The 12,219-nt window shown below is 46.8% G+C and overlaps 1 protein-coding gene across 1 annotated transcript in view; it reads right to left on the bottom strand.

Annotated features, from left to right (window-relative positions):
* Positions 1-1,160: 1,160 nt before the first annotated feature.
* LOC142814124 (heat shock 70 kDa protein 1B-like) overlaps positions 1,161-12,219 on the bottom strand; it is a 42,913-nt gene continuing 31,854 nt past the window's right edge. Inside the window, exons 5-7 of the mRNA XM_075892054.1 lie at positions 11,330-11,650; positions 2,193-2,306; positions 1,161-1,274 (exon numbers count right to left, since the gene is read on the bottom strand). Coding sequence (XP_075748169.1) covers positions 1,161-1,274; positions 2,193-2,306; positions 11,330-11,650 — 549 coding nt within the window. The remainder of the gene's footprint in view (positions 1,275-2,192; positions 2,307-11,329; positions 11,651-12,219) is intronic.

Here is a 12,219-nt window from a genome sequence, read left to right on the forward strand (position 1 = left end):
ATTTGATATTTACTGAAAGAAACTAGTATCAAAAGGACGCACTTTGACCACTATCTGACCAAAAAGTGTAGCCACGTTAAACCTGCTGCGCGTAACCTCCTTGGCTTTAGCAAAGTTTAGCGAGCGTTGGGCCGCGGTGCCATAAATATAGTGACCTAGTATATAGCCATGAGCTATAGGGGGTGAAAGGTGGGAGGTAGACACGAAACGCAGGCCGTAAGAAAGTGCGCGAGTGCCACCTCTCGCTTACTCCTTTGAATGTCCGCTGCATGGCGGTACTTCTATATGCTTAATGTATGATGAAAAGATGTGAGATGGCGGTACTTGGACTGTTCACTAGTTGGACGGACGGATGGAAGGATGAACAGGCAGACAGATGCACGGACAAACGCATGGACGAGCGGAAGCAAGAAAGAATGCACGGACGGACGGTTCGCCCCAATTATCATCATGCACACCGTGGATATGCTGTGATTTTTAAGGGGTGAAGTTCCTTTTGCCATTGGTCGTGCGTCCACAATGTCGTAGTAGTAGTAAAATAAAAGGTAGTAGTAAATGTAGTAGTAGTAGTAGTAGTAGTAGTAATAGTAGTAGTAGTGGTAGCCGCCTCTCGTTTAGTCCTTAAAAGGTCCGCTGGATGGAGGTACTTGTATACGATGAATATATGATGAAAAGATGCAAGATGGTAGTTGGAGTATTCACTAAATGTACAGACAGATGATCGGACTTACTGGTGGACAGATGGATGCACGGGGGAAGAGAAAGACGGACCGACGCACGGACGTACGCATAGACGGACGCATGAACGGACGCATGGAAGCACAGACGGACGGATGCACGCACGGACGCATAGAAGGATGGACGTTCGCACAAACTACGGACGCAGGGAAGCAAGAACGAATGGACTGACGGAAGCATGGACGGACTGACAGACGCTTCGCCCCACTCATCATCATTCACTACGTGGATAGGCTGTGACTTTTTTTATTCAGGCAACGAATGTGTAGCTGTGTGTATCCGCTAAACTACGTGCTTTGTCGGTGTCAGCTTATACGCAACGCTCCGAAGTGAACTTGGGGGAACGAGGGAAAGATTATACAGCGCTTTGGCAAATGTATTTGCGCGCATTGATAATCAGTGATGTGTTCTCCTTCAGCGTTCTAACTGGTGTTCAAGCTTGCTCCTTGCGTGCTGGCATATACACGCAAAAGGAGAGGTTCCCAGAGCTGTTCTAGTTCTTTCTTTCTTCTTTCGAACTCGTCCCGAGTTGACCTCTGAAAAAAAACACAAAAAAAACAAAAATTACGCAAACCCATGGGCGTAACACACCAACCTTAAGTAATAGATTCAACTTCACAATTACCGTTAAATTAGGAAGGAGTCTTCTAAATGCAAATGTTCGTTGGGGTGGTGAAAAAGAGTCACAGGCTCACAAGCAAAAAATCAAATATCGATGAGTACGATAAATACTTAATACCACATCGAGGTCAGTATACTTGTGAGTGGCATGATTCAAAGGGGCGGCCATAAGCACTCGTGCTAACGATAGTTTTACTATTAATTGCAAGCTTAATAATTACCGTGTAGCGTGCTGCAGTGGCTCACATATTTCCTTTTTTTACCATAAAACCTTGCCGCATCTATGTGCTAAAGCGCACATGGGGATTTGTGCATGTGCGCGTGCGAGTTTGTGTGTGTTTGAGAGCAAGACATTGCCCCGCCGTGGTGGTCTAGTGGCTATGGTACTCGGCTGCTGACCCGCAGGTCGCGGGTTCAAATCCCGGCTGCGGCGGCTGCATTTCCGATGGAGGCGGAAATGTTGTAGGCCCGTGTACTCAGATTTGGGTGCACGCTAAAGAACCCCAGGTGGTCTAAATTTCCGGAGCCCTCCACTACGGCGTCTCTCATAATCATATAGTGGTTTTGGGACGTTAAACCCCACATATCAATCAATCGAGAGCAAGACATTGCCAATTCAGGAGTGCTAAAACAACATTTGTGTCAGCGACAAGGGCAGTTGTCGAAATGGTAGCTCATGCGACGTTTCCTCGGAGACCATTTCTCGTCACTCGGAGCCTACACTTTCCACCAAACTTCTCTATTTTTTAACCAAGTCTTGGAGCACTACTGTACGCAAGAAAGAAACGAATAGTGAAAACGAGGCCGATGTAAAATAGAAGCACATCTCTCACTGCGTTCATCTCTAGCCAGCCCTCCATCTCGTCCACTTTCTTGAGCACGTCGTCCATCTCTTGCTGCCTGAGCACATTGATGACTGAGGGGTCTTCCTTGATCTTGGTGCGCACCTGCGAAAGGTAGTAGGCTCAGTGCTATTTAGGATTTCTAACCGCTACAATGCAACCGTGGGGTGTTGTTCTTACCAAGTGCAGTTGCCTGTTTTCTAACATACTGTACAACGAGGTGCTTCTGCGTTTAGGCAAACACTCTAGTGCTCATTTACACTGCTGTCACGGCTCATTTACACGACCGCCACGGCCGCGGTTTTCGACAAGGGAGAAGATTTTCGAGCGGTTTTCATTTCAAAAAAACGAGTTGATGATGACGTAAAGCGATGCTCTAAGTTTCCGCTGCGGGAACGACGACGGTGCCCCGCCCTTACAAAATGGACCTATCAAAGTTTAGGAATCTGGCCACTAAATAAGACGCTTTTAACGAAGCCAGACCTGTCCATTTACAGGCTACAGCGCAGGCTGTGCAAAAGTAACAGTCGTATCCCGACTCACAACTATTATTAACATTCGAGTTTGACACGAGCGTTTGAGCATGTGGCACGCCATGCAGCTTGTGAAGTTTGTGTGGTGCCAAATGTCCGATATTGATAAACGTCAAGGTAGTTTTCACCCAGAAGCACTAAGACTTCATTCAATTTATTTGGCGTATAATGTTTATTCAATTTCTGTAAGTCAAGAGAACGTACGAGAAAGGTCAGTCAGCACTGGTGAAAAAATCGCAGCATATCCAAGGAGTGAATGATGATGAGTGGAGCGAAGCGTCCGTCCATCCGTTCGTGTGTCTGCTGTACGTTTGTCCCTCCGTATTTCTGTCTGTTTGTCTATCTGTCTGAGCGTTCGTTCGTGCATCCGTTCGTCCGTCCGTGCTTTAGTCCCTCCATCCATCCATGCGACCATCCATGCTTCCATCCGTCCGTTCATCCGTACATCTGTGTGTCCATCCATCCGCCTGTCTGTTTGTCTATCTGTTTGTTTGATACTGCCGGTTACGCCTGACGCAGTACAGGGTTAGACTAAGAGGAGCTTCGCCCCTGAAACGTCATCTGTCGACGTTTCGACCACCGTAGCCTGTTTGTACATTGCTCCGTCGCATCTGCTGTTCGCTATTCTGACGAGATGGTGACGTGACGAGCTGTTTGACGGCTGTTTGAACTAACACTTACATGCCTCGCCAAACACGCCTTCTGCGGCGTCTCGCGGTGGTGGTGGTCAAACACTTAATAACTATTAAATGCTTACAGAGAGATGATTGGGTAGGGGCCTCATTGGCCTCCTCCCCTCACAGTTCTAGGTGGAACCTCTATTAAAACCAGGGTCTTTCGGGCCCTTCCGTCCTGACAGCCGAGCAGGGCCGCCTTACAGTCCTCTCTCTTGGAGTTGGGGTTGGGGGGGGGGGGAGAATAAATGAATCAGAGTGGCACGTTCAGTCTATGTGAAAAGTGTCGGCCACTATTCCACGGTACTGGCACGTGCCATCAAAAAAATGAATTGAAACATTTTAGCACCACCCGGAACAGTAGAGTATTGGTAGAGAGTTCGAAAATAAGGTGCTCGTCAGTGCGATGATGTGCCTTGCAAGAGTCCGCAAAGCGTTGGTGCTCCTCCTTGTAATATTTGGTAATATCTATCAACTTTGAAAAGGCCGAATTGTCTGATTAGTCGTAGGCTTCTGAAGACAGGGAGATAGCCCGGGAAGAGAGTGCGCGGGCGGCGTGATCGGCTTGTTTATTTCCCTTAAGTCCTTGATGACCGGGTGCCCGAACCAGATTACGCGGCCATGACACAAGTGACAAAAAAGCACGTCATCCTGTAATGACGTCACCATAATACTTCATCAAGACATCACACATCGCCAAAATTTACGTCATCCTGACAACACTATGACGTGACATCTACGATGACGCCATGCATAACAACTTTGCTAGGTCCAAGGACGGTTAATAATGGACAGGGATGCAGAACAATCAATAGCATGATCTATACTACCGGCAGCTGAGTCGCTATCGAACTATCTATGGTTGAAAAAGCTATCGATAGCGCAGTAGGTGGTAATTTTCATAATGTTACGATAGCGTACAACCAACCGCGCGAACTCGTAGCAGCATGAATTCCCCAGGTGTGTGGTACAGTTAAAACGCGATCTAAGAAAGCCCCAATTTACGAAGTTGTCGATTTAAAAAAGAAAAAAAAACACTCTCAGGTAATTATGCTTAGCATTCACTTTTTATTCAACCTAATTTATCGAACTGATTCAGCCACCAAATCTTACAAATAGTTGCTCTGATAAGGAGTCTGTAAGGTATTGTGAATAAATAAATATACAGACAGGTTTTTGTGAAGTAACTCAACAAAAACGCTGATTATTCTTTCCATTTTTGACTGAGACAGGTTTAGTTCGAGCGTGCGCTGTCGCACTATCGTGTTAAAACATGTAAGTGCCACGAATGGGGCCCTAGCTTTCTTTGCATGGGCCTACGCGTCGCAACGATGCACAGAGCAACAAACTCGTCGCCGGTAGCGTTCTTACGTACAAGTTAGTGCTAGAAGCGGTAGTGGTTGTTTTGGCTATTTTGTGATTTAAATGACGGATAGCACTGATCATCGCCTCCCATATTTCTTTCTCACGGTGCTGACACAGTCACTGTATTCGTTTTCCACGTTATGGCATGTTGGTAGGTGGTCATAGCACCACATGACGACCTATCTGGGGTCTCGATCATCCGCTATGCCTGAACCGCCATCGCATCGTCATCACGAAGTTTTCAGACACGCAAGCGTGAGTTGCTGATAAAAGCAATGCTGTAGATGTCTCTAGGTGCCGTTACGTTACAATTTTGTATTTTAAAGAATGGAGAATCTGTTGCTTTATTTCACCAAATTCCCCGACTTGACAAAACAGCCTGAAGCAAAACGGAGAGGCGAGCGAGTTGGTACTGATCCATAACAACGTAAATGCAGCTGCAAACAGATCTTGCACGCATTTCGCTCTGCGCAGCTTTCTAGAGCCCGTCGATCTCCTAAATAACGTAGCCTTCCCTGTCTCGGCAATACGTACCACCTGCCTGCGCCTTGTCAAACACATAAAAGGTATCGACGCACGCAGTCAGAACACAGCTCACAATGATCAAATGTTGCTGTTACGCCATATACCCACGCGCTCTAACATCGGCTTAAAGGCCAACTCCGGCGATTTTTTGGCCGCGTAAAGGTTATGGTGTTTCTATGTTCCTGAGACACTCTTGACACGAGCCCAGTAGCTGAAATGCTCAGGAAATTCGAAAATAATTTTTAATAAGCAAAAATGTACAATACCGAAACCGAAACTCTACCGAGCGCTTTGTCTGAGTATGACGTACTATTTGGTGGAGCCGGAGGGCGTATACTGGTTCCGCCGGCGCGGAGTATGAAAACTGTGATAGCCAGTCCAGCGAAGCACCGGCTAAACACCACAGAGGAAGGAAGAAAACATTCCCGTGCTATATTCGTGCCAAACATCGCCATGGTCGCCTTGTGAAAAGCACAATGAACGCTGTAGTGGCCAAAGTACCGATGCCATCGGCTGCGTCTCTTACGTTCACATGCCAAGCATGACGTCATCCAGACAGTGTTGCCAATAATCCTGACAAGGGAGGTGAGCTTTTCGAGGCCACCTTTAAAATTCTTTTGGAAACGAACAGTGCATAATCCAAACCTGCGATTTGGCATAAAGGGCGAAAATGTGCAAAGGACCATACCCAGCGAATTTCATTGAGATTCATTGAACTCGAAAAATCGCCGGAGGTGGCCTTTAAGAAAACCGCACAGAGGTTTGGCTCGAAGGTCATTTTTTTCTGCTAATAACAAGCTAGGTAGAATATGTTCAATGGTGGGCAACAAGCTTGACAAGGTCGGAATGCGTGGTTGCTCCATTAACCACCATATTTGATTCGTGTCATGAAGGGCCAACGTCGTCCATTGCATCCCTCTGTCGTGTGGTCATGTATACGTGGGCCAGACAGGCCAATATATAAACATTCGTCTTAGGGAGCATCAGTCTTCCTTGCAGGGAAGACCCCTAACGCACCTGGCCATGCACTGCACTGAGGGCCAGTGTGAAGCGCAATTCTCCGCCACAGAGGTATGGTTTAGACACCACGATCGCACGACACGAGAACTTGTCGAGGCCTACCACATTAACGCGAGAGCTCCCAAGTGTGTTAGCAATCCTTCACTAGCCTTATCGGAAAAGGAAGTCGCGCTACTCATAGAAAGGGGGTAGACCAGTGGGGAGGGAGGTGCAGGAGGTGTGTTCTTGCTTTGTATTGGTGCTTTTTGTTTCGCCCACGATTCGCATGGGCAGTATATTTTCGGGCACCTAGTGTAACTGTTACATATTTTTGGTTCAAGCATTAAAGCTTTCAGTTATGAGTAAGCGCTTGTGGTGTACCCATTTTTGTCCGTGTTTCTTCGCGCTAAATTTGCGTTGTTATGGAAATAATCTGAGCGACCCAGTCACTTCGTCCAATCGAGTTTCAACTGTACATGGTGGAGCAGTAGAAGCAGGCTTAAGTGCGAAAAAGTTGACATCCTTGCCTTTTTTTTCGGCTGAATGACTGACAGTCGCAGGATGATCCAGCTGGGTTGCTCACCTTTAGCAGCCCGCAAGTCGTTACGTGCGGCGGAACTTTACTGCATGAAACATATATTCCATCTTGTGATATAAAAATACAAATATGAAAAGCTAATTTTTATTGTATGATTTACTGGTTACTTTTGAATATGAATTCATTGAAGGACAAAATCCAGCGTTTTGATTGCGGCAATAATTTATTTCTTTTACCAGAAGAAAAAATATTTCTCATACATTAAGTGAACTAAGGACCTAAGGACAGCTGAGACTAGGCTATCGCCATATATTTCGCAAAATTGCCACCAAACAAATTAGGAGCATAACCATTCACAGCCTGATTCATTGTACTATCAGCCTAAGTACTCCTGATTGCAGTATTGATTGCACTGTCAGTAATACTGGCAGTCATTCATCAATAACAGTACCATCGAGAGTTTTCTTACACTAACGCTAGTTTATAAAAGAAACTATCGATATTATAAATAGAGCATTCACAGGTAGTTCTGGATCACTATCATGGAGACAGTGAACGAACAGCTGAGGTACAGGAAGCTGGCAGAGCCTCCGATCGTTGAGGCAGTCGAAAAACAACGGAAATGATTCAGAATGTTTAATACTGGAAGAAAAAGCAATAATTGACTCGGGCCTCCCAGCCGTCTTACGGGCAAGGGACCCCGGGAGTTCTTTCGTCGGAAAGGCCAAGTAAGACATTCCATTTGTATAAGGGTTTTTCTGGCCCACATATATTCTAACGTATGCGAATGACAAGGCTTCAACATAAGAGACCCATTTTTTACTAGGATCAGTGGTTTAGTTTTTCGTATTGTGTGCTCAAGCATTTTGCCCTGTGTCTTCTTCGAACATGGGCCCAAGAAGCTGTAGAAACTGCTAGAGAACGGGTGTTACTTTAACCCCACTACAAGCTCTGTTGCGTGCTGATCTATCTCTGCGAAAAAAAAAGAACATATTGCAGTAGGCATCACGGGAGAAAGCTTGTGTCTCTACTTAAAGGCGCAACGTGCGCAATTCCTTTGTCGCCTGTGCACACTACGTTGCCTTGTCCGAAGGATGGGCTCTCCTAAATTTTACACAGCCATTGATTAGTAGTTGAGGCAGACAGATTAGTGTGGCAGTTCAAACCAAACTTTTAAATACGTTATATACTTGAGCTCGTTGGCAGGGCTTAATTGTTAAAAAAAATAGCGCAGGCACACAGGGCAAGAAAGACAACAGGACTCTGCGCTGGCTAATAACTTGGGTGTTTATTTTGTCGAAACACATATATACGCCTCAGAAAGGAGAAAACGAAAAAATAATTGAAGGAAAGGTATGGCCCACACATAAGCTCCTAGAGAAGTTCAATCACAATTATAATTATTATTTTTGTACGACGCACGGCGCGCTTAAACTTGATGGCCCAATGGAAGGAAACGTGAACACTTCATTCCATGCGCAAAAATTATGCGTGGGATGCGCGTCTGTTCAAAAGCTGGAGTGCATCCAAACTCGGCACAGTGATTCGCCAGATTTCGTTCACCTTCATCTTTGAGGTTGATGATTGATTAATATGTGGGGCTTAACGTCCCAAAACCACCATATGATTGTGAGAGACGCCGTAGTGGAGGGCTCCGGAAATTTAGACCACTTAGGGTTCTTTAACGTGCACCCAAATCTGAGCACACGGGCCTACAACATTTCCACCTCCATCGGAAATGCAGCCGCCGCAGCCGGGATTCGAACACGCGACCTGCGGGTCATCAGCTGAGTACCCTAGTCACTGCACCACCGCGGCGGGGCATCTTTGAGGTTGTTATGGTGCTCTCGAAGTCGGTCGCTACCGCAGCAACCTGTATGGCCAACGTAGCGGCCACCGCAAGACGTCAGTATCTCGTAGATGGGTTCAGTCTTTCAAGGAACTAATCTCGTAGTCCGTTGCGTCTTGCAAATGAAAGTATTTGGGAAAGGGGTGTTCCCTTTTTTGCTCACAGTGGTCCCTGTTTGACAGGCGCCGGGAACACCAGCCTTACGCTGGCACGTGCAGTCGATGTCATCTTGAAGGGGCGCCGCAGGACGCAAAGACCTCGTGCTACAGATGACAGGTCGAGAGTGACGGCAATACTCTAACTGCCTGGTGTTTCACACAAAATCAAGAAAGCTGCTCCAGCGTAAGGCTGGCGTTATCGGCTCCAGTTAAACTGGGGTCACTGAGAGCTAAAAAAGTGAACGCCCTTTCCTCTAGTACTTCCATACGCAAGAAACAATATAATACGAGATTCGTTCCTTGCAAGACTGAAGCCATCTACGAGATTCCGACGTGCTGCGGTGGCCACAACGTTCGTCAAACAGGTCGCTTCGAGAGCACAAGAGGACTCCCGAGGATGATACTGGAAGCGATCTGGCAAATCACTGAGCCGAGTGTGAATGCACTCCAAGTCTTCAACAGACAGATATCTAACGTAAATATCGCGGTTTTCGCGCGCGGGACACATACGAAGCGTTCACGATTGTTCGCATCGGGCCATCATATAAGCGCACCGGCCATTGTACTAGCCGACAAGGGGATTATTTATCATCGTACTTGAACTTTGCATTTCCTCTACTCGTCGAGACACATGCACAGAACGTCCTTTTCCTTCATTCTTTTTTTTTCATTTTCCCCTTTTCAAGGCGTACATACTTGTTCTGACGAAATCAACGCACTAGTTGTTTTGTTAGCCAGCCAAAAGTCGTGTTGCCTTTCTTGTCCCACGTGCCCGCGCTGTTTCATGACAAACTGTTCAAGCAGGTACTGTATTTAGTATCTTACCTGATAATTATTTTTCCACGCTCCCCCCCCCACCCCGCTAAGTACTCAATGGCGATAAAATGGGTTAAAATATGAAGTATTTGATTGATTTACCAGCGCTAAAAGACGACACGAATTAAAGGGAATACACAAGCACAGCGCTGTGTCTGTATATTCCTTTTCTGTGTCTGTGTATTCCTTCTTATACGTGTCTTCTTTTTACGCTGTTAAATCTCTCTTAATCGTAAACCAAATCGCCCAAGCAGTAGTTTTAGTGAGGCATACCATCTGTTTAATTATTGCAGCGTTATGGTTATTCAATGTTCTTAGTAAAGCCAGAGTGCATGAAGCCTTCCTTCATCATTGCATAGCTCAGCCCAGCGCCTCAGGCATTGTTGCGTGCTAACCTTTATTTAAGGTGAAACCCTTCGATGCCTTATCAAACACAAATATGAACCGTTGTTGGTGTCAGCACGAGTGATTATCACGCGATTAAGTCCTCATGACGTCACAGATTGCCAACATGTGCGTCATAGCGATGTCACTATGACGTCACAACATGAATTGACATGTTGACGCCGTCATGTGACATCGTAACTAGGTCAAAAGAGGGCCGATAACAAAACCAGGTGAGGTGCAGACTCCTCCCGAGGCAGCTCGATCAATACCACATCAGGTGCTGAAAGCTTTGGGAGAGAAGGGAGAGGAGGGAGCATCGCGTAAAAAATTGGCAGCATATCCACGGAGTGAATGATGGAGAGTGGGACGAAGCATTCGTCCGTCCTTTCGTTCTTGCTTACGTCCATCCATGCGTTCGTCTGTGTGACCGTCCATGCGTCCATCCGCCCGTCCGTGCGCGCGTCTGTTAATGCGTCCGTCCCTGCGTTCGTCCATGCATCCGCCCCTGCGTCCGTTCATGCGTCCATCCATGGACGCATGAACCATCTCGCATCTCGCCATCTCGCATCTTTTCATCATATATTCCCCATATATAAGCACCGCCATCTAGCGGACATTCCAAGGGCTAAATGAGAGGTGACACACGCACACTTTGTTACGGCTTGCGCTTCGGGTCTACTTCCCACCTTTAACCACCTCGAGTTTATTCGTGGTATATACTAGTTCATTGTATTCATGGCACTGCGGCTCAACGCTCGCTAAACCTTTCTAAAACTAAGGTAGTTACACCCAGCGAGTATAACGTAGCAACCGTTTCTTGTGAGATAGTGCTCAATATACATGCCAATGGCTGCTAATGGGGATAGCAGCATGCGCGTTAACTAAAGGCCGAATGCTCCTGTCTCTCATTCCCCATTAGCAGCCATTGGCATGTACATCGGGCACAATTTTTTATTTTTCAACAACGCACAGAAGAAATCTTTCACCAGCACAACCTTGGAGGTCAAAATGTTATACTTGTTACATGCTACAATGGCTACGAGAGACGAACGGGTGCCGCTATTAGAAGCTTCACCCATAAAAGGCTACGACGGCTTTATTGTTCGAGTTGTTTTAGGTGAACGTATGTGAGTTTTCATACACGAAAAGTAAAAATACCTGGAGCCCTTGCCATTCCACTACGCATGGCACCTGTATGCCAAAGATCCCAAACCTCATGGTGTTGTACTAAACACTGACAGTACAGGAGTTAAGCCATTGTAGGCTGGCGGAGTGTGAACGCACCTGGAACAAGTAGCTCTCGAGTGCGTTTCGGGCGGCGATGCGGTTCCTCTCGAAAGTGTCCTGCTCCTTGTAGGTCTCGCTCTCCTTGATCATCTTGGCAATCTGTTCGCTGGTCAGGCGGCCCTTGTCGTTCGTGATGGTGATGTTCTTAGGCTTGCCGACGCTCTTCTCCACAGCAGTCACGTTGAGGATGCCTTCGGCGTTCAGATCGAAGGTGACCTCAATCTGTGGCACGCCCCGAGGTGCAGGTGGGATGCCCTTGAGCACGAACTTGCCAAGCAGGTTGTTATCCTTGGTGAGAGCCCTCTCACCCTCGAACACCTGAGCGCGTGTTGCAGATTATAATGTAAGTACTGAAATGAATAGGTGGAGGAAAAATGGCCAACTTAAAGTATCTTCTGTCACATTTTGCTAAACGTATACGTGTTCTTTGTCTGCTTAAATGTAAGAAATGTACTTCATGCTTATTCTTTGCCAGCCAGATTGGTATGTGCAAATTACAGGAAATATAGTGTGTGTGTGTGTGTCTGTGTGTCTGTGTGTGTGCGTGAGTGAGTGAGTGAGCGTGCGTGCGCGTGTGCGTGTGTGTGCGTCTGTCTGTGTGTGTGTGTGTGCGTGTGTGTGCGTCTGTCTGTCTGTGTGTGTGCGTGTGTGCGCGTCTGTCTGTCTGTGTGTGTGCGTGTGTGCGTGTGTGCTTGTGCTTGTGTGTGTCTGTGTGTGTGCGTCTGTCTGTCTGTGTCTGTCTGTGTCTGTCTGTCTGTCTGTGTCTGTGTGTCTGTCTGTCTGTCTGTGTGCGTGCGTGTGTGTGTGCGTGTGTGTGTGTGTGTGTGTGTGTGTGTGTGTGTGCGTGTGTGTGGGGGGGACATTTTTTTATGTAACGACCGCTCATT

This window comes from Rhipicephalus microplus, chromosome 4, assembly GCF_043290135.1.
Source record: "Rhipicephalus microplus isolate Deutch F79 chromosome 4, USDA_Rmic, whole genome shotgun sequence".
NCBI lineage: Eukaryota > Metazoa > Arthropoda > Arachnida > Ixodida > Ixodidae > Rhipicephalus > Rhipicephalus microplus.